At 40.3% G+C, this 25,883-nt stretch overlaps 1 protein-coding gene across 11 annotated transcripts in view; it reads left to right on the forward strand.

Annotated features, from left to right (window-relative positions):
• DENND1A (DENN domain containing 1A) overlaps nt 1-25,883 on the forward strand; it is a 439,483-nt gene that overhangs the window by 206,766 nt on the left and 206,834 nt on the right. For all 11 annotated transcript variants that reach the window (XM_084899946.1, XM_084899951.1, XM_084899945.1 and 8 more), the window contains 2 exons: nt 4,039-4,092; nt 14,186-14,296. In XM_084899946.1, coding sequence (XP_084756072.1) covers nt 4,039-4,092; nt 14,186-14,296 — 165 coding nt within the window. The remainder of the gene's footprint in view (nt 1-4,038; nt 4,093-14,185; nt 14,297-25,883) is intronic.

A 25,883-nucleotide genomic window follows, 5' to 3' on the forward strand; every position in this document is an offset into this window, starting at 1 on the left:
TAGGGTATGCCATATTCCTCCTTCAGAACTCAACTCGGATTTAATTCCAAGAAATCCTCCTCAATACCCACCAGGCTTAAAGATTTTTTTTATCCCAAGCCCCTTGTACACTTAGCAGTACTCAATCATGCCACATTGGACTATCTGTTTTCCTATCCCCCCATGGACTGTAGGTCCCTGAGGACAGGGACTGGCATAGTTCCTGGCCTACACTAATAACTTCTTTGAGCTCTTTTATGTACATGCTGCATGTTCTGTAGTGTGCTAGGGTGGAAAAATCCTCTGAACTACAAATTGGGAGATTTCACTCTTCGTCGTAGTTTTGCCCATGATCTGAGTCTTTGTGTGCTTCCATATTTCAGTTACTAGAATCTTCCAATTACCTGGGTCAAACCCTTGTCACCACCTCCATTAGTATTCTCAGATGGACATGCTTTGGCCAGCTGTTGATTTTACAGGGGCTATTTCCCTTAAGTTGTTGGGTCTGAACGTTTAAAACGTCTTGTCTTTCAGCTTCACTAGAACCAGGTACAGTATTGGTATTCAGTGGTTATTATCTTGGTATTTTCCCTCTTAAAGAAAATGGACATATCTCATAAGGATTTGGCTTTTTCGTGATGATCAAATTGAAAGCAATATTATTACCAATGACTAATAATATATTATTTACTAAGTTCCTAATATATGCCAAGTATGCTTCTCTAATGTTCATAACATTAGCATTTTCATTTCATTGATGAGGCTTAGAGAGGAAAATGTACTTGCCTATCCAGAGTTATGTGGTTAATTGTGAGAAGATTGGGGTTTTCAAATCCAGGGCTAACCTTCCAAGCCTACGTTGTTTCCACTAGGCCATAAGTGTTGAAAGAAAAGGAGAAAGAAGGAAGGAAAAAAGGAATTAGTAGGGTTTTTACTCACTTTAATGGAGCATCGGAAGGAAAGGAGCCTTGTTGCAGAAATTCATGTAAGGAGGACTGTTGGGAAGATGAAGGAATGAGCTTTAAACCTGCCTCACTAATCGCCGCACAGCTAAGCCACCTTTGCCTTTGCCGCTGTCCCTTTTTCTAAACAGCTTGATCTCACCACTTCAGTCTGTAATGACATCCGACAGGTAGCTGTGGAGTAGCCTGGCTGGGTCACCAGATGCTGGGGAAGAAGGGCTGTTCCTTCCCCTGAGTGGCTGCCAGGCCTCAAGGACGAACCATCGCAGAGGCAGGAGAAACTGCAGGGAGGGTGCAGCTGTTTCATGCCAGTGGTTTCTAGGAATGTTTTTGACCTCTGGTCGCAGCATTTCATGGGCGATGGAGCAAGACAGAATCTCAAAGGACAGCTTGGTGACTACTTGTGTTGGGAGCTGCATTGGCTCACTAGTTACAATCCATTGCATCTGTAAAGGCAGATTTTTTTTTTTTCTTTCTTGTTCACAAGGAATTCCTTTCTCCATGTGGTATTTCTGATTTTGAAGCACTCATTTCATCTAAATCAGAAAGCCTGAATTGTTGATAAAATGGCAATCCTGGATATTTTTTTGATTTAGTCACAAGAAAATATTTCTGTGTGTCTGATACAGGTGATTGTGAAAAATGGAAATGTAAACTGGCAGTCGAGAGCAATAATCATGATTTTCTATTAAAAGACCATTTATGGAATTCTAGGCATTTTACATATATAACGTTATTCTTTACAACAGTTCTGAAGTAGATATTACAATTCAAAAACTGAGGCTGTTAAGTGAAGTTGCTAAAAATCATATAGCTGTTAAGTGCCAGCTCTGTGGTCCCTGTTCTTTCCCCTTCACTGTGCCAACTATTACATTATTACTCCAGCCCCTTGTGGACTTCCATTACTGCACATTTCCTGGGACTCCCTTCTAGCCATTTGGAATAGAAGTTGGTGAATTTGGTGTCAAATTTAACCTTGTATTTTACTTTCACTATTTTAATCCTTATTGTTAGTTGTTGACTAGTTTCCATGCTGCACAATCTCTGTTGTAATACTTTATAGGTGATATTTTGGCACAGACACACAGACTTTGGAATAATGCATTGCAGATTTTTTGGGGGGTTTTTAAGTTATCTTTTTATAATTTGTTTTTACTTTTTAATTTATTATTTCAATTCAGGTGACTTCAGCTACAATTTGCATTTAAAAAACACAGGTAAAACAGCCTGTTGTAGTGGAAAGAGCAGAGCTCTAATTATCCAGACCTGGTTTCAGTACGGGTTCTGTCACCTACAAGCCATGTGACCTTCACAAGTTACTTTCACCTCCCTGAGCCTTAATTTACCCATTTGCAATGTGAAGATACTTTCTACCTTAAAATTTGCTATGGAAATTAGAGGCAACATTTCTAAAGTACTTGGCATAAAGCTTGCAATGTAGCAGGCATTAAATAAATGTCTGTTAAAATTAGACCAACAACTCATAGTATTATTGTTGTCATTGTCATTTCGATTGTCCCCTGTGCCTTTCATTTCAGGAAGGCTATCCGACTCATTTTTTTAGAGACCCACTTATTTTGCAATTACCCAAGAATGGTGGGGCAGGAGGACTTCCTTAAATGTCACTTGGGGGTCCAGGTTTGAACTTAGGCCATGGTTAAGCCGACCTTCTCTGCATGTGACCTTTCCTGGCCTTTGCATAGTCCCTTCCTTAATTGATCAGCACTGGGCTCTCTCCATTCCTGCTTGCCATTGTCCTCTGAGTCTTTCATAGCACAGTGGAGGTATCATTAGTTCAGTCTGTTGTCATTTGACTCAGGGACACACTCTTGTTACACACATAGCGATGCCTCCTTGAAAGTTCTTTGAACTGGTCAAGTTTTCAACTCCACTGAGGTGGAGATTGCACTAGAAGTCATAAGGCTTATTGGCAGAGCATGCATACTGAAGAGAAATCCTCCATTCTTAACCCCTGGAATAGTCTCAGTGCAGCTATCCTTCATCTGGAGCTGTCCTTAACATCACTTGGGCCTTCGGGCAGATTTCGCCCGAAGCCTATAAAATAGATGGATATAATCTCAGATGCTGAAATGAAATGGCAGGTTTGGTTGGTAAAGACCATTGTTGAGTGAACCTTGTGATATCTGGTCCCTAGAGTTCACTTGCCTCATTGAACAATAACTTATGAAGCCTGAAGCTTTCTTATGTTCAGAAACCTGCAAGCATCATATGGGAATGTAGCCTTTAACCCCTTTGAGCTGTTCATTTGTATCTCCCAAAGTAGCTCATACTATCTAATAAAGAGGGAATGTGCAAATTGACCATCATGCTGTAACAAAATGGCTGTGCCCACAGCAGAGGTGGGGATCCCATAACACAAGATGGCTGCACCCACAGTAAAGGCCGAATTCCTGTAATGAGCCTAAATGAGCACTCAGCAGGGACCTGAGGCTGTGTGGCGCTGGGTTGGGGCAGGAGGGGACCTGAAGCCACACTCCCCTCCCAGGAGGGCTTGATAGGGGATCTCAGGCCACGACTCCCACCCAGGCGCCAGGCCAGGCAAACTGAGGCTCTGCCCCCAACCTGGTGGGGGTTGGCAGGGGTGGGGCCAGCTGGGTCTGGATCTAGCACAATGGGGGCAAGGCTGGCTGGGTCTGGGTCCCATGCAATTTTGAGGTGTACATGGGTGGGTAGGTACTTGAGTCTGGTTCCCGTGGTGTGCCCCAGACTCTTGATAGGAAGATTTTCATATACATTTTACTATTTTTTTTTTATATCTGACACTTTTATTATAAAGAGAAAGGGCAAATAGCAATATTAAAGTATTTCCTTTAATTTCCTTTTAATGTGCACAAATTTCATGCATCGGGTCACTAGTCTTTTTTAGAAAAGAACTCCATCTACCAAACTGATTGATTTAATGCATCTGCCTTTAATCCAGTGTTATCCAAAGAAAAGATTCCATAGACCTTTCCAGTGAGTGGAATTACTTCCACATCTGAGTAAAAAATTATCTTCAAATCATGTACCTGACTTCTGAATAATGTGCTTGTTGCTTATTTTTGCAAAAATAAATAGGTTTTCTTTTCTTTTCCAGCATTCTTATTTTAATGTGCCTGATACCAGAGAACTTCCCAGCATACCTGAGAATGTGAGTACATGGGAGGAAAAAATTTAAATTTTTGTTTTTTGTAACTTACTTTTAAAAGAAAATAAAAGTATATATCTCCCAACTATAAAATAGTGCATTATAAAGGCAAAAACAGTAGAGGATATTTGAAAAGTTTAAAAACAAGGAGAGATTATTATTCATATTTCTCAAAGGCAATCACCTATTAACATGTTGATGTCTCATTCTAGTCTTTTTAGAATGTATTTTTTATATAGTTAAGATCACCTATTACATAAGCATTTTTCCATTTCTTTTATAAGAATCTTTTTTATGCCTGCATATTATTCCATTTGCAATTTTCTTACTGTTGTGCATTTAGGTGATTTTTCGATTTTGCTGTTGTTAGTAAAATATTTCCATATAAAGATTTCTCGAGTAAGGTAAATTTACTCAAGTAGAATTATACTTCTACTATATTTCTATATTCACTTTTAAGAGAGTAAAATAAAGCATTTGTGAGGATAAGTATAAGGACTCCCAGTCCTGCTTCTTAAGGACTTAAAAGCAGTGACCTTGAATCGAGGGAGCAGAGGTTAATTCTTGCATTCTGACAGGCTATGACATAGCAAGCCTAGCCTTAAGACACATTTTCAAAATGCTTTACTCAGATAATAAATAGTGATATGTAGAATTAAATATAAAATTACCACCACTTAGGCACTTGATTAATATTTAATTGTGGCAAAATGTACATAAAATAAAATCATTTTAACCATCCTTAAGTGTATATTTCATTGGTGTAAATACATTCATATTGTATTTACAATATGCCTAAATCAATTGTGTGATTTTTTTATATAGAGTCAAAATTTGTGCCCAGGGCAGGTGTCCCTCAGCTTGGTCTGCACCCTCTCCAATCTACAACCCCATAGGGGTCGGGCCTAAACCGGCAGTCAGACATCCCTCTCACAATCCGGGACTGCTGGCTCCTAACCGCTTGCCTACCTGCCTGATTGCCCCTAACCACTTTAGCCTGCCAGCATGATCGCCCCCTAACTGCTCCCCTGCCAGCCTGATTGCCCCCAACTGCCATCTTATGACGACACAGGCTTTTATTATATAGGATGTTAGAGTAACAACTATTGCTCAGGTTATGTTTTTCTTTAATTTTTTTTCATTTTAAGGATTGAGAAAATTTAAAGCACTTGAAAATTCTGATAACTTATTACTTTTCAAAATCATAATTACTGAGATTAGAAATAGCTTAGAGAAAAAACAACAACAATCCTGTCTTCTTCATAGCCCCACCTCCAATTCCTGTATGCCACCTCCCCTGTCCCCACCACTTTAAAAAATTTGCATTCTCTTAGCTGTTTTTGCCACTAATGAACCAATTCCCTCTGCATGACCCATTGTCCATTAAATCCTCCTTTGCAAACCGGTAAAAGGCTGGCCTTGTTTATTTCTAAGCAGGAATAAAGACAGTCTGCCAGACTTCTAACATACATGGTCCCATTTAAATCCTTCCAGCTTCTCTGTGAGAGGTAGACGTGAGCCCCATTGTGCATATAGGGACCCCGGGCTCACAGACCTGAGTTTACTAGCCCAAGGCCTGCTCCTAAGTAGGGTTCAGTGACCTAGGCTTGTTAGGACCAAAGCATTTTATTTCCATTATACCCACCCATCTGGCCTCCCTACAGTTGACTTTTGATATTCATGAGGAAAAAGGAAACGAAATGATTTTTCGTAGCTCAAATATGAAATGAAGCAGGCGAGCTTTTTCTCTAAGGAGAAACTAAACTTTTGTAGGACCAATTTGTGTGATTTTTTTTATATAGAGTCACTATTGAGCTCTAGCCATGTTGAAATTTGCATTTTAATCTCTTGGTGATTTTTCAAGGATTAATTTAAAATGACTAAATTGCTGCATTGCAAATTGAAACAAGCAATAACAGTGGGGTTGTTAATACGATGGCAGTATGCTGTAGTGGAAAGAACATGAGTTTTGGAGACAGCCAGACACTGGGCTCCACCACTCTGGGACCTTGGGCTACTTACTTCTATTATCTGAGCCTTGGCATTCTTATCTAATAAAGCAAAATGGGAGGAACAAATGAAGTATTAAATGTAAAATTCCAAGTTCAATGCCTGGTACAACATACCGTATTTTTCGGACCATAAGACGCACCGGACCATAAGACGCACCAGTTTTTAGAGAAGGGAAATGAAGAAAAAAAGATTCTGAAACGAATAGTGTCCTAAAATATTTTATGTGCATTAAAACCCAACATCACAGTCATAAACACATGTAATCAACCCTGTAAAGTAAACAGCAGCATTTAGAACCATTTTAGAGCCGGGCAAGCACACAGAGACCACACAGAGCCGGGCAAGTAAAAAAACTTTTTTTTTACAGTATATGTGTAGGCTATATTTGGACCATAAGACGCAGGGACTTTTTCCCCCCACTTCTCGGGGGGAAAAAGTGCGTCTTATGGTCCGAAAAATACGGTAATGCTGCTTTTGAGATGTCTTTTCTTTCCCTTCTTCCCTTGGCCTTCTTGGAATTCTTGAGATCTGAGTTGTGGCTAAGGGCTAGAGAGCATTTCTTCTTATAGCTTGTGTTTTCTAGGTTTTTGCTGACATTCTTGTGTGTGAAGACCAGTGCTTTTCCTTTCATGAAGTGTGTATTTGGCCAAAAGTCTCTTAGCAGGCACTATTGATGCCAGAATTTGTGAAGCTTGGGAATGGTGTAGGGAATGGAGTCTAGAACTTCAGTGCCTGTAATGTGGGGAGGTGGCTGTAAACATTGATTGATTATCTTATCTAAGGGACATAATGAACTTTAGCGACTAAGCAAAGAAAACAGTAAAAGGACTTTGGGATATGGAACTTGATTCTGACTTCAGACGATCATATTCTTCTGGACGCTTCAGAAAAAGGTTCTTAAGAAATTAAGGAGCTCATACCCACTATGGATCAGATCAGACACAGTGTGTTAAACCATGAAACCTTCACAGCAGACAAGTGGTGTGGTTGTTCTTCCTGAAAAGCTTTGAAGAGGAAATGAAGCTCAGAGAAGAAAGTTGCCGCTAGTCATCCAGCCACTAAATGCTAAAACCAGGATTCACACTCAGTCAGTCTGATCCCAGCACTGAGATCCTGTTGGGTCCTGGGCCTCCCACTCCATAGTTCCCTATACCCTTCTAAGAAATCACTTATCATAAGTGTAATTAATTATGCAAATATTTGTTCAATATCCTCTCTCCTTCCTGAGGACAAATATCAGGATTTTTCTATCACTGTATCTCCATAATTAGCACTGAACATAGAATACAGTAGATGCTCATATATATTTATGGAATGAATGAATTAATGAATGAACAATGCAGCCACCCTCAGGAGAAGGAAAAATAATAGTTTCTCCTGGCTTTGGGGCTATTGTGTCTACAAGACACTAATGAAAAGCAAAGGTAGAGAATTAATTTTTTCTACTCTCAGATGCCTGTTGAAGTTAATTCTCATTATTTCTCCAATTTTTTTGTAAAACTATTTTCTTTTTACTGAACAACTATCACCATATAATTGTTCACCAGGGTTTTCTCTATCTATCAAGATAACAGATGTAGAAGTGAATTTTATACAGGTAATAGTTAAATGAGCATAAATCTTTATAAATTTTGAACAGTTGACCTGCATTAAAAAAGTCACAGATCATGAACAGATATGTAGTAATAATTAAATTGTAAACTGGCTGGAGAAGAGATTTTTTTTTTTTTATCGGCTAGGTTTTTGAAGTGTACTTTTGATTAATGGGTAAGCATATAGACCGTCATTTGGAATATTAAACAAACCTGTCTTAATTATCTGACCAGTGTCATACCAACTGGTTAATGATGCAAGAAAAGCATTTAGAATGGACAGTTACATATAACATTGCCCAGACTCCACTTTGTCAAAAGATGCAGCATGATATAGAAAAGATGTATGAACTCGTGGTGACTTTCACAAATAAAGTTGGGGTGGTAGTAGAAGACCTATAATCAAGTACTGAGATTATAGAGAATTCCATTGTTGCTCTTAAGAGTTATCAGGTAATTGTTTATTCGAATGGTTTTTCCATTCACTCAAAGGGATAAAAGTTGACCTTAGGGTAAATTCTGCTTTCTTTCTTATTATGTACTTACTTTGCTTATGTAAATTTGTGGGATTCTTTCTCAGACAGATTATTTTAGAATTCAAATTTATAATTCCCTTTTAAGGATCCCACACAACTAAGGGGACCTAAATTCTTCCTTTAAAAAAAAGTCAATTGAGGTTTTTAAAGGTTTACATTATGGTAAAATAATCTGAGCTGGAGTTATTTCATGAAATAAGACCCACTGTCAAAACCAAGCCTCCTGCCTTAGAAGCCTCTTCCAGACACAGTACAGTAAGTCTTTATCATCTATACTGTGTGTGAAGTTGCAAGTCACAAAGACTAATAAAATGACAGACCGTGGGGCGGACTAGCATCTGTTCCAAAGGCTCCAAGGAGTACCCAGCTTAGAGTCGGTTCTTTGGTTTGAGGATTATCTCATTTCCCTAAGGTATTGAACGTAAGACGCTTTTTCTTTAAGCCCCACTGTATCAGCCCATTCCACCTCCCCATCCACCCCCCTTCTGCTTCCTAACCCCGGGTGTGGATCACAGTGCACCCGCAGTCCCCAGCCACCTGGATCAGCACAGGAGCCAGCAGGGACAGTTAGATGCAAGCAGCCACTCTGGGTCTTCTCCTGGGGGATGTGGGGTTTTGTCAGGTGACTTTCCTTCCTCTTTGTTTGGATTTAGAGGCACAGAAGGTTAGAGTGAGAAGGGACAGTCGCCGCTGTTTCTTTGTGGAGATGAGAAATGAAAGCTGTGGAGAACCTACGGAGCTGTGTTGCACATGCCTGTTCTGAAACTCACCTCCCAGGCTGCTGTGCCCCTGTTAACCAGAGACCTCCCAACTTTGTATCCCTGATACCCAACCTCACAGAATGGGCCCGTAATATATTCTAGCTGGATGGGAAAACGCTCAGAAGGACATAACAGTAGATGTAACTGAAATAATGCTTAACTCCATGAATAGGAAAGGACTGTCCTTAACCCTAAAAACATAATGGCACTGAGAACACTGAGCTTTTTTGGACAAGGGCACTGGGAAATAGTCCCTCTGAGCAAGAAGGAGAAGTGATTGTCAGGGAATAAAGGGGGTGGTTACTTAGGCTTAGCCATGACGGCATTGTAATCCAGGACACTGCATTGTAACCCTCTCATTTTTGACAGGATTGATGGATCTTTAGAAGGAGGATTGATCCTTCATTAACTAGTAGACTTGCCTTTAAAAAACTGTTTGGGGAAAACAAAAATGTTTGGGGGGGGAAAACCTCTTTGGGCAAGTGGAAAGGTGTGGTGCACAGTCATCCCGATTCTTTCTCCCACCCTGCTTCTCAAGTCTAATTCATTGTCAAGTTCTGTAATTCCTCTTTACAGAAATCCATCCCATCCACTTCCAAAGCTTTCATCTGAATAGTTTGTTTGTTTTAATCATTCTTTTCTGGAATATGGCGTAGCTTTAACCGATTGCCCTGTCTCCCGCCTGCCCTCTCCTGTGCATCCCCCACAGGACCTGTAGGAAGATCTTTCCAAAACACAGATGTGGTTGTGCCATGATCCTTCAACAGCTCCCGCGGGATCTGGTCCCAGCTTCCCTACCCCAGCACGCCCCCTGACCTGCACTATCCTCCTTGCCTTTGCCTCTGCCTGGAATATGCTTCTCCCCTGTCCGCTGAGTGAACTCCTGGTGGGAGGCCCAGACCAGATATCTTCTCTAACAAGTCTTCCCCAGCCTTCTTCCCACACCCTCCAGCAGAGTCGAATCTGCCCTTCTTAGTCAGCACTGGAATGCGTGCAGCCTGGACCACAGTACTTTGTCCACTGGGTTTCTGGGTTTCATGTCACTCCATCCCCAGACCATGCTCCTGGAAGATGGGGATTATGTTTCGTGCATCTCTGTTAACCAGCTCCCAGGGTGGTACTGAACATAGAGTGGGAGTTAAATAAGTGTTTGTTGATTGGCAGGTTATAGAGACTGGAATGGGAGGTTGAAGACCCAGTTCTACCGACACAAAGTGCTAGGAGAGTAGCACACCTTGTGTTTTTTATAAATATAAGCTCAGTATGTTTTGGCTGCAATTTTGATCTGGGACAGTTTTTCATGGAATCCTCTCTTATGCCCCATTCCCCACACTCCTGCTTCTCCATCTGAGAAATACAATTGACCTGTCTGTGAAATGGGACCTGCTTCTGTGTACAGTCTCTCCCCACTGCCCAATACCAGATGAACAAACTACCTGTTTCCTTACACTTTTACGAAGTGTCGCCACAGATACCATTAAAAGGCCTGCCCCATCCACCCAGTTATTTTATCTGACTGTGAACCTGTGGTTTCAATTCTTTTTCTGTGGGCCCTTCACCATTACTAAGTAATCACTTCATCTAACTCAGACCCAGGTTTTCTGAAGTCAAACGCTTTGTTCTTCCTGATATACCACCTGTCCCTCTCCCAGGCTGGTGTGTTTCCTCCTATACCACACTGCTTGTACTTGAACTATGGAGCAGTGCTCTTCAGGCAGGTGCTTTCTCCACTCATTGATTCATTCCTTCATCACACTGCTAGATTGTGGATATGTCATCTTACTCAGAGGGACCTCAGTCTACTCACAATTTTACTGGTACTCCAATCAAACAATAACAAATGGTAAGATAAGTGCCTGTTTGGTTTTTTTTGTTTTGTTTTGTTTTGTTTTTTATAAGAGAGACAAATTGCCATAGAAGTACAAAGGGAAATTTGACAAATGAGTCCAGGAAGCCTTCCAGGAGGAGGTGACATTTCAGCTGGGTCTTGAAAAGTAAGTGGGAAGAGAAGAGCATTCTAGGCAAAGGAAAAGTAAAAGCCTGCGGTGTGAAAAGGTAGGGCAAGTCTCAGAAGTTGAGGGTTAGCGTGCCTTACACTGCTGGGTGCTTTAAGACATGGGGAAGGAGTCCCCCTCTGCAAGGGATTTTCTTCTGAGACGAAGCTGTGTAGGAACTGTGAGTGCCCCACTCTAGCTGCCTCCCGCCAGGTGCTCCCATGGCCGAGTGAGGCTCCTGGGGCTGTCGCCACTCCCACCCACTCCCAACGCCCAGGCAGTGGCATCCCAGAAGGAAAGAGGCAGGGGAGGAAGCAGATAAGAAAGACAGCTTCTGTTTAGACACAAATATCTTGGTAATCAGCACAGATGGGATGAGAATACCAAAAAAAGTACATGACAGTTTAGAGAGAATTTGGCTAAATGTTACATATTTTTAACGTACCTGTGTAGAGTTTTTGGAATGAGCACCTGAATCTTTCAGAGCATGACTATTGTGCTTGGGAGTTATACCCCAACCAAGTGACATTTTTACTTCAGAAATGTTCCCTTCCCCACCCACAAAAGTATCCTTGTGATTTTTTTTTTTCTCCCACCAAAATAAGGCGCAGGATTTGTCTCTGACGCCGTGTCTCCTTATTTGGACGGCAAGCTGTGTAACATATTTCTACCCAGTGTGAAGCTTCTTGGCAGACTCTTGAGGCCACGTTTTGGTGGCTTCAGAGTTATCTTTGGATCTGTCAAAAGTGCTAATGGGCTTTCTGGCCTTCTTTAAGCTCCTCATTTCTATTTTCTTTTTACTTCCATCCTCTTCTAAAAGAAAAATGCATGTAATTCATCAGCAGTTAAGCATTTTGCTGAAATGCTCAGCTGAGGGCCTTGTATTTTTGTTTGCGAGAATAGCTCTGCCATGTCACTGTCTCCAGAACAAACCCCATCCTGACATCCTTAGCTCAGCACTCCTCAGTCCACTGGGCAAGAAATAAGCTCCTTGGCGAATTCAGCCTGCCTTTTTTGTTTTATTTTGCTTTTCAGGTTTGTTAAGAGGCAGGTTGGTGTGGTGGTTAGAGCAAGAGTTTTGGGTTCAAGAGATCTGATTTTGAAACTTGGCCCTTTCTAGCTGGGAGACCTTTGGAAAACTACTTAACCTTCCTGAGACTCAGTTTTTCCATCTATAAAATAGAAATGATAATGCCCTCCTCAGTGTTCTGGAGAAGATTAGAGAGAACCAAGGTAAAGTGCCTATTGTCTGGCACATAAGGATTTTTTTTTTTTCTCTTTCTTGAGGTATACTTTTGTCCTTCTTTGTTACTATGCTATGCTTTTTCCCCCCTGATACAACTTTACTTATTATTTTAATGGTATAAAAGAAGAGCATAGCCGTGATTGTCATTCCATACACCAGAGCATCATCCTGTACAACAAAGAGTGACAGGCTTGGTCCCAAGTCAGGTCGCGTACTGGTGGCAAAGATGTTTCTCTCTCACATCAATGCCACTCTTGCTCTTGCTCTCGTTCTCAGGCTCACTCTCCCCCTAAAATCAATAAACATATCCTTAGGTAAGGATAACAAATTATAAAAAAATCAAAAAGAAGAGCACAGGTTTAGAGACAAGCCCACCTTAGACTAAATAATGCCTCATCTGCTCTACTGTCTAACCTTGGTCAAATTATTTCACTTTCTCTGTGCCTATTTTCCTATCTGTATAAAGAGATCATAATACCTGTTCAAGGGGTTGTTTTAAGATTAAGTGAAATAATATATGTAAAGCCTTGTATGTTGTAGAAGTTTAAAGTACTTACGTGGGACAGTATAATGTACGGTAAGGGAAAGCAAATGTGCTATGGAGTTGGATTTGAGTTCAAATTCTGATTCCCAGTTATTGGGTCTCTTCCAGACTTACCATACTTTATCTGTATATTGGAATATGAGGTATCATATTCACATGATACCTCAGTGGGTTTTTTATGAAAATTGCATAAGATTATAGCTACACGGTACCTGATATGGTGCCCGGTACTTGGTAGGTAGTCAGTGTATGGAGCTATTAATTCACTCTTTACTTATAAAGGTCAATGGTTAACCTGGTACTCCAATCAAACAATAACAAATTGTAAGATAAGTGCCTGTTTTATTCCCAGTCCCTATATAATATTGTCAAAAAGCACTTTATGCTATTTTGCATATAAAATCCACCTGGTTTACTTGAATTTATGGGTTATAGATCTTTCATTATTATAAATTGCAACCCCTGGCAATAGTGTTCCTTCCTTCCCCACCCTCTTCATTTTCAGAGGATTTTATTGTATGGCATTGAAAAGCTGTAACATTGAAGAAATTAGCATATTTATGTGTATTATTAAAGTCAGGTGGGTATAGAAAGGATTGCAGAAATGAAACACATTACATTTCTTCTGAAATCTGAAGAGTACCAATCTATAGAACTAATTAAAGGAATGAAGCCTAGGCTACGGACAAAAGCTAGTTAGAACACTGCTTTGTCACAACTTGCTGCTGCTTGCCTTTGATTTTTTTTTTCTTTTTGAGTAAAATACCTGGAAATTGTAAATCTTCTAAATTATTTTCATTCCAGCCAAGTCATTTTAGAGAATGTAAACTGTGGAGGAGGGGGACACCAGCCGTGACAAGAGAGGAGCATGCTGGCCTTTGTGGGTGGGATCTGTTGGACAGAAATGGTCTCTGCCAGAAGCGTTTTGTCCCTGGGTACTTTGTTTTGCTGAGACGTGTGGCACAGTGCATTGGGAAAGTTCTAGGATCTGGAGTTCGAAGCTCTGAGCTGCAGTCCTGTCTTCATTGCATACAAGACTTTTTGATCTTGGCATATCTCTCTGAGGCTTGGTTTCCTCATTTGGAAGGTTGAGGACTTCCTGTCTTGATTACCTTCAGGAACTTCTATAAAAAGCAGCACAGCACTGTGAATGACCTCATATTGTTAACTGTAATCACCACACAGGTATATTTGCTCAGACTACTGTGTCTCTAACATCTCTCCAACGCTGCACTTCATGATTTTATACATGAATGGGATTCATACGTGGTCCTCAGGTAGAAAGAATGGGGCAGGGGAAGAGGAGAGTATCCTTCCTGATTATTTTCTGTTTCTCATGTTTTTATTAGATACTGCTTGTAATAAGAACCAACAAAATAAGACACAAACCTCCTTTCTTCTCTCTCCTAGAGAAATCTGACAGAATATTTTGTGGCTGTGGATGTAAACAACATGTTACATCTGTACGCCAGTATGCTCTACGAACGCCGGATACTCATCATTTGCAGCAAACTCAGCACTGTGAGTAGATAAGGCTCGAGATGGGCTTTTTAATTACTGTATTTCAATTGAAGGATGTATTGGAAAGATTAAAGAAATTTTTAGAAAAAGAAATCAGCCACAATCCCCTCAGATAGTAACATGTCCTCTTCATTAATTATTCATGTCCCTTTATGGAGCCAATGCACATTTCATTTATTCTTAGAGTTTCACAATCACTTATAGTTTTCCATTTGACCTTATGTTATAAACACTTTGCATACTTCCACATAAGTGTCCATCATTGTCAGTTTTTATGTGTCTATATCTTATTCCATTATACTGATGTGTCATCATTTATTAAATCTTTTTTCTCTTGGTGGCTATTTCAGTTGTTCATAGGTTAACCCTTTAGTAGTTAACCCTGCAATGAATATCTTTTGGCTACTTTTGACCATTTCTGAGTGGAATTGTATGTATGTGTATGTGTGTAAATATACATATTCATACCCACACACACTTCTTGGTCATGTATAGTGGGATACATGTTCATAGTAGCATTTTTTTTTTCTTCCTGTTTTAAACCTGGGGAGGGCCCACATGGCCATTCACAGAGAACTGATAAATTGTGGTATAGTCATACAATGGAATACTGTATCGGTGAAACTAACATTGTCAGCATGATTGGGTCTCTAATATAGAATTTCAAGTAAAGAAATGTGCTACGGAAGAACATACAGTATGGTTTCATTCATAAAAAGTTCAAGTAAGAAAAACTGAATGGTACATTATTTAGGGACACATACAAACTACAGTGGGAGGAAAAGTGATGAACACACATTTTAGGTAGTGGTTTCCTCAAAGTGAGTGAAAAGAGTATAATCGGCAAGAGGTGTACAGGGGATATCAAAACTATTGTTTTTTTGTCTTGAGCTAGGATAGTGATCAAGAAGCCTTTCTGTAATGGGTCCAATAGTGAATATGACTCAAGGCCAAATAATCTTTGCTACAACTACTGGACTGTAACTCTGTAGGTTACAATCAGTAAACTAGTGTTTGTGGCTGTGTTCCAATAAAGCTTTGTTTACAAAGATACTGACTGCAGTTTGTCAACCATTGAGTTAGGTGCTAGCTTTTGGAGTCATGTTTTTTTCTTTTAAAATATGCTTATTTGATATACACACTTTAGTATGTATGTGCACATATTTCAGAATTTTTGAAAAGTTAAAAAATAAGATACTAAGGCCTTTTGTCATGAAACTTTACAATACTGGGATAGAGACAAAGTAATTCTTATACAAAAGCTAAGAATCAAAATTGCACAAGATTTTTCTGTGACAGTTTTATTTTTATTTTATTGATTTGAGAGAGGAGATAGAGAGAGGAGATAGAGCGAGATTGACTGATTTGTTGTTCCACCCATTTATGCATTCATTGGTTGATTCTTGTACGTGCCCTGGCCATGGGTTTAACCCACAACCCTTGTGTATTGGGACAACACTCTAACCAACTGAGCTACCCAGCCAGGGCTGCTGTGACAATTTTAGAAACCAGAAGAGTCAAGTAGTGTCTTGAACATCTAAGGTAAATTGATTTCTAACCTGAGATTTCTATACTTATCTAATGAAAGTCTCAGCGGAGCATGGCAGGAGTTCATACCAAACCTGTCAACCTCATGGTTCTTTCCTCTTCCACTCTGCTTTCTCTACTGTGGATGAGCTGTCTGGCCTCTCTTGGGCCAACCACTCTGCTATCCACCTGACTTCATATAACAAGTATTTTTCATGGCACTGTTGTGGGCACTGGGGTTACAACAGTGAACAAAATGGGCAAAAATATCTGTTCTCATTTACATTTTAGTAGGGAAGACCTTGAATAACCAAGGTAAGTTAAGTATATAGTAATCATAGTAGGATTTACAGTAGTGTACTGATAAGTGGTAAGGAGTGAAATAAGCAAATGAGAGTGGATGGGGAGTGGTAAGGTCATAGGGACTGTGATTTTAGATAGATGGCCCAGGAGTGCCTGATTAAGGAAGAAGCCATACTGCAGTGTCCTTCTTCCTGATTGAAGGGCATTCCTCTTACAGTCTGCATCAGTATGTTGTTTTTTTTCCTTCTGGTCCTAATAGTCTCTCATCTTATGAGCTTACTAATATTTTTTTATATATATATATTTTATTGATTTTTTACAGAGAGGAAGGGAGCGAGATAGAGAGCTAGAAACGTCGATGAGAGAAACATCAACCAGCTGCCTCCTGCACACCCCCCACCGGGGATGTGCCCACAACCAATGTACATGCCCTTGACAGGAATTGAACCCGGGACCTTTCAGTCTGCAGACCGACGCTCTACCACTCAGCCAAACCGGTTTCGGCTGAACTTACTAATATGTTATAACTAGAGGCCCGGTGCATGAATTCGTGCACGGGTGGGGTCCCTTGATCTGGCCACCCCTGATCACGGCCAATCAGGGCCAGTGGGCTGGGGGTAAGGATCACCGGAGGTTGGCCTGCCACAGGAGATTAGTTGTGGTAGTGCACTGACCACCTGGGGGCAGCTCCTGTGTTGAGCGTCTGCCCCCGGTGATCAGTGCGTATCATCTGGTCCTAATGGTCACTTAGGCTTTTATTATATATAGAGAGACTAGAAGCCCATTTCACAAAGAGATTTGTGCAATAGGCCTTCCTTCCCTTGGCTTCCAGCTCTGGTTTTCCTCCAGCACCCGGGACCCAGGCCTTCGCTCTGGCCAGAGTCTGCCTTCTTCGTCTTTGCTGCAAACTCTGGAGTCTGGAGTCTTTGTCTTTACTGCACCAGAGTGCCGCTCCTGTAGATCCCTTCGCCCCCTGTCCTCCCTCTCATAGCAGTTTTCTAATTGTTGCCTTTTATTTTCTCAGTAGTGGCTTTTTATTATCTTTTTGATGAGAGGCAGAATACACAGGCTACTTTAGCTGAGGTTTCTGAGGACCCTCTCTACAAATTGAGGGTCCTATCGTACCTTGACAAATAATATTTTTCTCCATTTTTTAAAAAGATGGATGCTTAATGCTCTTCCAACCCATTAAACAGCTGAAAGATAGAAAACTGTCCAACACTCTGGAATGCCATTTTCTATAAATATTAGTCCTTTAGTAGAGACAAACCCAGCAATATTTAGTTCAGAGTCAGGTGATATTCATTTCTGGCTTTCTCGGTCAATAATGTGATAATTCTGTATAAGAAAAAATCTAAGTTTTTGTTTTCTTTGCTCAGTTCATGTATATTGATTGTTTTCCTTTATAAATGATAAATAGGGAAGGCTTAACTAAATCTTGTTCTCTAATGTAAATACTTCAGTTGATTTCCTCTAGCACAAAGGCCTCATTTTTCTTCCAGATTCTCATATCTGGAGTTTTAATTCATATTGCTTTTTGGTAACTTAAGGAGAGAAGGTGGGTATAAAATAAGACCTTTATACAGATGATATGTAATTCTAACACCATCCTGGAAGGTTGATTATATCCCTTTTTTACAGCAAGGACATACAAATAAGTCATCATGATTCAGTGTTGGGATAGAGACCTTGGCTTCAGACAAAGGGACAAACAACCAGGAATTGCACATACAAAGGAATCTTAGCCCCTTCAAAGTGCTTGCCTTAGGGACCAGGTCATGTTTACTGGTTGCAACCTTTCAAACTATTGTCAGAAGGGCCAGAGACACATTGTTAAAAAAAATCTGTCCCACTGAGGGAATTTGAGAGTCCTCATAAAGAGCCAGCAAATTAGTCTGAGCCAAATTTGATGGATAAGGTTGCTTGTTTGGGTAAAAAATAAGTCCTGATTATATAATAGAGGAGTTTCTTTTGTAGTTTGTAAATAGGTCCAAGACTACCAAAGAGGTATGCTAGCAGCACTCACAGACTCAGCATGCAGAGCACCCTTGTTAGAGTCCTCCTCTATATTTTATAGGGTAGGGCCTCAGTTCTCCCCATACTTTTTTAAAATTCTTTAAAGTGAACTTTATTGAGCCACCTACTATGTGCCAGGCCCTGTGTAATCACATTTTTTTCCATTAGCTTTTGCAACAACGCTAGGAGCTACTTTTATTCTCTTTTGCAGATGAGAATATTGGCACTTGAGAAGTTGAAGTGCCTTGTCTAAGATGACCAGCAGTGGTGGAATTAAAACCCACTTCACTTGGCTTCAGCCCCCTTCTTACTACCTCATACTGCCATCTTGGTAACTCTCCATTTGTCATATGTTCCCCTTGATACTTGTCCCCAGAGAAATATTATCAGAATGATTCTGTTGAATCTGGATCTGAAATCACAGAAGGAATGTCAGCCTGGCCATTGCCTTTTAATGTACATCTAAGCTTTCTTCAGAGTCAGTGAGCACTTCCTATGTGCCTGGCACCACTCTGCACCAGGGAAACATAAGGCTGATATGTCAATTTCTATTGGACACACTTGCTCTGTTAGGCAGATCCCCATTTCCTTAGCACTGTTCAGATCCAACTCTGTCTATGTGGGGCTGGCCTCCGTGGTCTCCTAGCTCCACTCATGCTGGTCCCTGTGGTGAGCACAGCCTGGGTGGGTCCCTGGATCTTAACTTTTCTGACTGACTGTGGCTGCACGGTTCCTGTGCTGTAGCTCCTGCCAGCTCTGGGTAGATCTGCCCAAATCGCCCCTCCCATAATTTAGGGCTACTGCAAGAAGTTTTAAAAACTAAGAATAAATATAATGAACAACATAAACTGATGAACAAAAATAGATCAGAGACAGAGAAACATCAATCAGAACGTCAAACCTCAGGAAAGGTAGGGGACAGTGGAGGTAAAGGGGAGAGACCAACCAAAGGACTTATATGCATGCATATAAGCCTAATCAATGGACACAGACAACAGGGGGGTGGGGGCATGAAAAGGAGGTGGGGGGTAATGGGGGAATAAGGACACATGTGTAATACCTTAATCAATAAAGAAAGAAAAAAAATAAAAACAATATTCAGTACATGATGACAAAGGCTTAGTTACTTCTCAGAGGAACATATATTTGTTTTATTCAGCAAATGCTGTTTAAAACAGGTTCTTAGAAAAGAAGCATAATTTAGTGATAAGATCATGACCTACTAGTAATTAATTGAGCCTCCATACCCAAGTATTTGTGTGATACCCATAGCACTTCCAGTACTATTACTTTTATGATAGTCTGATAGCACCCCATTTGGGGAGAGGGGAGGAACTAAACTGGTATCATTCCCTTATCAGTTTCTTCCTTCCTAAGTATTAGCCCTAGAGAATGTGGGTTTTGGATAGGCCCTGGACACTGATGGCCTAGAGAGTGGCGGGCGATAGTTCTGTCTTCCCACCAGCACCTCCAGGTCTAGCCCTTAGTAGATGCTTCTGTGTTGGTGTGAAGGGATGGGTAACACCCGCCTTTCTGCCCGCCCACTCCCACCAACAGCTTCTGTTGTCTTAGCACCACCTGGTCTTGTGACCTAAGAAAGCCAGTATGTGAACTTGCAAGTTTTTTAGATTTGGCTTCATTTTCACTTCTCTGCTGGTGAACTTCACCTGGTCGTGACCATGCCAGCCTGTGTAAGGTTTAGGCACTTGAATGATGTGTGCAGAGCTTTCCTAGCTGTTCTGGCCTAGGAAAAACTAGTCCTGTTTGCCTGTCTGCAGCCCTTGAAGCAGAGATGAGAGTGGCAGCTTAAGAAGGCTTGAAACACTGGACCAGAGCCAAGGCCTCTTTGCCTGCATACTCCACTCTGCATGTTCCAGCCGTAGGAACAAACTGCATTATTTTGTTTCAAACTGTGCTCATGGGAAGCCAAGACCTTGTAACTGGAAATTTACCAAACAGAGGATTCTAGGACTAAATTTAGTGTTCTATTTAAAAAATAAAATAAGTTGAACATTTTGTTTGTTCATTTTTTATATGTTAAAAAAACAGAGAGATTAACCTAGTTCATACTAGCAACCTAAGAAGAGTATTCAAAGTGAGAAGAAAACTAATCCTTTTGGTGAAGAGGGAAAGCCTTAACAAAATGTAATGAAGTGGCATGAAATATAGACTCTGCAGCCAAACTTCCCAATAGCATTGCCTCTCTAATCTCCATCATATAAAATTTTATTGTGGCTCAGAGAATATTAAAAACTGTCAGAAATAAATTAATGGAACTTCCATTGACAGAAAGTAGGAGGAAAGATTGGTATGTTTTATTTATGTGGTTTTTCTCTGGTTTTTAAATGTGAATACAATTAAATGCTTTTGAACTATGTTCCTCATTTAATTATGTGTGAGCTGGAATTAATCTTGAGATGTTCTATAGACTAATATATAGAGTATAAACAGTTTAGTTTGTGATATTTTAAATTTGCTGTGACTTCAAGCAACTAGTTCTTACCTTGCTCTCCTGCCTCTTCTTCCACTGATTCAACAAGCATTGAGCGTTTTGGACTAGACACAGCATTCAGATTGCTAGTAATCGCAAATGCTAGTTCATGGGTTAGTTGTGTTAGAATCACCCTAAGACTTTTTAAAAATTCAGGTACTTGGACACCACCTCCAAACATTCTGGTTCAAAAGGTTTACCATTGAACCACTGAATGTCTATTTCTTAAGGTTCCCCAAATTTCAGAAACAGTGAATAGATAGTCTCTAAGACAAAGAATAATAATAATAATAATAATAATAATAATAATAATAATAAAGTTATTTATTCTTTTCTTACTGTTATTTTTCTTTTTTCTTTTTTTTAATATATTTTATTGATTTTTTACAGAGAGGAAGGGAGAGAGATAGAGAGCTAGAAACATCGATGAGAGAGAAACATCGACCAGCTGCCTCTTGCACACCCCCTACCGGGGATGTGCCCTTAACAAGGTACTACATGCCCTTGACCAGAATCGAACCTGGGACCTTTCAGTCCGCAGACCGACGCTCTACCGCTGAGCCAAACCGGTTTTGGCTCTTACTGTTATTTTTCATCATTAGACTCATTTTTATTTTGAGACTATGTAAGAGAACCTGTTTAAGTTTGTTTAGAAGACATGAGTACAAACCCACATTAAAAAAAAAAATTATTTGTTTCCATAGTTTTCTTCAGGAGAGCTTTGATTTTGGAATTGCCTACTCTTGAGCAGGACAGGCTAAAATAAATAAATAAATAAATAAATAAATAAATAAATAAATAACCTGTTTAAGCTCTCAGGAATGTTGGATACTGATGCAATCCACCACTGTAACTTTGGGTACATAGGTACAGTCTAGAAATGGGATATTTCTACTTAGACATTGCATTGAGAACATGGCAGAGAATCTTGTTTATTATTTATTAGTATAGTCCATTTGTGAAATAAATTATATTGTTTAGATTATAGAGCTCAGCTTATTTTTTAATGTGACTCTTATGAATCACATCTCTACCAAAAAACACTAATGGGTAATATTCAAGTCACTGACACCTTAATATACAATACTTGAAAGGCTCTAACTGGCACCCATAAATATAGGCACCTCTGGATTTCATTAAAATTTGAACACCTACTATGTGTTAAGTCAACATGAACAAGGACTCTTTTTTTCTCTCTGGTTTCTGAACGCTGAAAGTTTGGTCATTTTGGTGAGCGAAGGTAGTGGGATGTTAGGTTAGGCCAAGCAGTCAGGGGTTGTAAGTACAGATCTTATGAAAATTCATATTTTTTTTCTCTTCTGCTCTCTTGATAGCTATGTAGTCTCCCAGCTCGATGATTCAGACACCCCAGCAGGTGTTATCTTTTCCCAAGGTAAAGGGCAGCAGGACTGTAGGAGAGAGCACCAAGCTTCAAGTCATGATGGTTTTGTTAAGTTCCTTCCTTTGTACTTAATCCTCCCCATGTTATTCCCAGCCACTCGGCCTTGGACAACTTACCTGACCTCTCTGAGCCTCTACCCTCTTCTGTAAAATGGGAATAGTATTAATACCCTTCTCCCGGTTGTTGAAAGGATTCATTGGTCATAGATACGCTAGCATATAGCCCACTCCTGGGCACGTGCTAATCATTCAGTAAATGCTGACTCTGAATCTCACCTTTAAGGGACAATAAACCCTGGTTTGACTTTAAGAAGCAAGGAGGACATAGAGATCCTGGAAGAGGTCTGAAGATGTAATCAGTCTAATTGGTGATAGTAGATGGTGAATGAATCCAAGCAACAGGATAGTCATGGGAACTCGAACGAGGCTTTCTGTATCCACCCACTTCTCATTAGTCACATAGTCATTGACTAACATCATTTCTTGTTCAGGTCTCCACAGTCATCATTACTTAGCACTAGAATGGCCTTAAAAAGCTGCTCTGTTTTCATGGCCCACTGTTACCACCTGACCAGCCTTCCAGGGAGGACTGACAGCTTCTAGTTTTCATCCTTTCGGGCTCTGCTCTGATGCCTTCCTCCTCTCCCCTCCCCCTCCCTCTCTCTTTCTCCCTCCCTTTTCCATTCCTCTTTCCCCCTCCTCCTCTCCCTTCTTTTCCCCTCCCCCTCCCCCTCTTCCTCCCCCCCCCTCCTCCTCCTCCTCCTCCTCCTCCTCCTCCTCCTCCTCCTCCTCCTCCTCCTCCTCTTCTTCTTCTTCTTCTTCTTCTTCTTCTTCTTCTTCTTCTTCTTCTTCTTCTTCTTCTTCTTCTTCTTTTTCTTCTCCTTCTTCTTCTTCTTCTTCTTCTTCTTCTTCTTCTTCTTCTTCTTCTTCTTCTTCTTCTTCTTCTTCTTCTTCTCCTCCTCCTCCTCCTCCTCCTCCTCCTCCTCCTCCTCCTCCTCCTCCTCCTCCTCCTCCTCTCTCTCTCTCTCTCTCTCTCTCTCTCCCTCCCTCCCTCCCTCCCTCCCTCCCTCCCTCCCTCCCTCCCTCTCCCTCTCTCCCCTCCCCCCACTCTCTCTCCCTCCCCCAATTCTTGCCCCATTCAGAAGTAATGATTCCTTCTTTATATGCCAATAAACTTGCATCTCTATTATAACACCTCTTGCATAATGCTTTTGTGTTGAAGTTGATTGTTTGCATTTTGATCTGTCTCTGTTAAATTGCTTGAGGTCATGGCATGTACACATAGGGGATACTTACTTAATTGTCAGATTATAGCACAGAGACAGTCTCCTGTGAACTAAGAGCAGTTTCTGGAGCTAGACTCTAGGTTCATATCTTAGCTCTACCACTAGTTCTGTGACCCAAGGTTCCTAAATGCCATGCACAAGGTACTTGGCATTTAGGAACCTTCGTTTCCTGATCTGTAAAATGAGGATACTAATGCTGCCTGCCTTATAGGACTGTGAAGATTGTGTTAACTATATGTGATGTACTTAGAACAGTGCTTGGCAAATGGTATATGCCAAGTTTAGTGGTCATGATGGAGACTGTATTGTAACTTTAATCTTTCTAAGTTTACTATCACTTTGTAAGGTTGGATTTGGCCGACAAAACTTCCCCGAGATTCTTTTTCTTTGCCTTTGCCTTTAAATCTAATAACTCATTCCACCTGAAGATTCCTTAGTTTCTTCTCTGTGTATGGATATCTGACAGATGGTTACTCACAATTCTATATTCAGTTCTTTTAAAATAAGTGATTCATCAAAGCAATAGTGTAAATTAGCTAAACACAAATTATGATTTTAGAATATTTTCAAAAAAATATAAATATCCACTTTACTGGACTTGAGGTGGCAAATAGATTTCTTCTTGAGTGCCTACTTGGATCCACGGCCAATAGTGACATGTTTGGAGAGACCCTTAGGCCATGTCCTGACACCACATCAGTTTGTAATGCCAGTCACAGGCACAGGATGGAGGAGGGCAGAACCTTGCTGCCCCTGCATTTAAGTGACATGTTGGCAATCCCAGTATGACCTTGCCTTTTCCTTTTTCATCTTAAAGAAAAGTGTGCACTTTTCTCACTCATGTGCTGCAGGTCATTGGCTCTGTAGTTTCCCATATTGTTGTTTCTGCCTCAGCTTTCGTAGTGAAGGCTTTTCTCTGGCAGTTTTACTTGCTTTGAGGTTTTGAAGTGTCAAATCTTGTCATGAAAGCTTCTTTTTCTGTTAATAACTTAACTCTAATTACTCTACTCATTGGTTCTTTTTTAAATTATTGTTGTCTAAAGTTTTATATATGTCTCCTTTTTCCCCAACCCCCTCCAGTCATTTCCACTCCGGGCAAGCCCCAAACCGCCCCAGTGTCTGTGTCCATTGGTTATGCTAATATGCATGCATACAAGTCCTTTGGTTGCTCTCTAACCCCCCCTCCGCTACCATTTGTCTGTGGGTCTATTCTTGTTTATCAAATTATGTTGATCATTATATCCCACATATGAGGGAGATCTTGTAATATTTATCTTTCTCCAACTGGCTTATTTCACTTAGCATAATGCTCTCAGTTCCATCCATGCTGTTGCAAATGGTAAAAGTTCCTTCTTTTCTATAGCGGCATAGTATTCCATTGTGTAGATGTACCACAGTTTTTTAATCCACTCATCTGCTGATGAGCACTTAGATTGTTTCCAAATCTTAGCTATTTTAAGTTGTGTTGCTATGAACATAGAGGTGCATATATCCTTTCTGATTGGTGTTTCTGGTTTCTTGGGACATAGTCCTAGAAGTGGGATTACTGGGTCAAAGGGGAGTTCCATTTTTAACTTTTTGAGGAAACTCCATACTGTTCTCCACAGTGGCTGCACAAGTCTGCATTCCCACCAGCAGTGCAGAAGCATTCCCTTTTCTTCACATCCTGATTTGTTGATGGTAGCCATTCTGACAGGTGTGAGATGGTATCTCATTATTGTTTTGATTTGCATCTCTTGGATGATTAGTGACTTTGAACATGTTTTCATATGTCTCTGGGCCTTCTGTATGTCCTCTTTTGAAAAGTGTCTATTTAGATCCTTTGCCCATTTTTTGATTGGATCATTTATCTTCCTTTTGTTAGGTTGTTTGAGTTCTCTGTAAATTTTGGAGATTAAACACTTATCAGAAATATCATTGGCAAATATGTTCTTCCATGCAATGGGCTTGTTGTTTTGTTGATGGTTTCTTTTGCTATAAAGAAGCTTTTTATTTTTATGTAGTCCCATTTTTTCTCTCCTTAATCTCTATTGCCCAAGAAGCTGTGTCTGTAAAGATATTGCTACAACATATGTCTGCTATTTTGCTGCCTATGGAGCCTTACATTCAAGTCCTTTAGTCATATTGAATTTGTTTTTGTGTGTGGTGTAAGTTGATGATCTAGTTTCATTTTTTTGCATGTATCTGACAAAATTTCCCAGCACCATTTATTGAAGAGACTGTCTTGACTCCATTGTATGTTCTTGCCTCCTTTGTCAAATATTAATTGAGCATAATGGCTTGGGTATATTTCTAGGTTCTCTGATCTGTTCCATTGGTCTATATGTCTGTTCTCCAGGCAGTTTTGAGGACTGTGGCTTGGTAATATAGCTTGATATCTGGTATTGGATCCCTCCAACTTTGTTATTCTTGGGATTGCTATGGCTATTCGGGGTCTTTTTTTATTCCAGATGAATTTTTGGAGAGTTTGTTCTAGATCTTTGAAATATACCATTGGTATTTTAATGGGGATTGCTTTGGGTAGTATGGGCATTTTAATTATGTTGATTCTACCAATCCATGA

Source organism: Pipistrellus hanaki (genome assembly GCF_964339955.1).
Source record: "Pipistrellus hanaki genome assembly, chromosome: 11".
Taxonomy (NCBI): domain Eukaryota; kingdom Metazoa; phylum Chordata; class Mammalia; order Chiroptera; family Vespertilionidae; genus Pipistrellus; species Pipistrellus hanaki.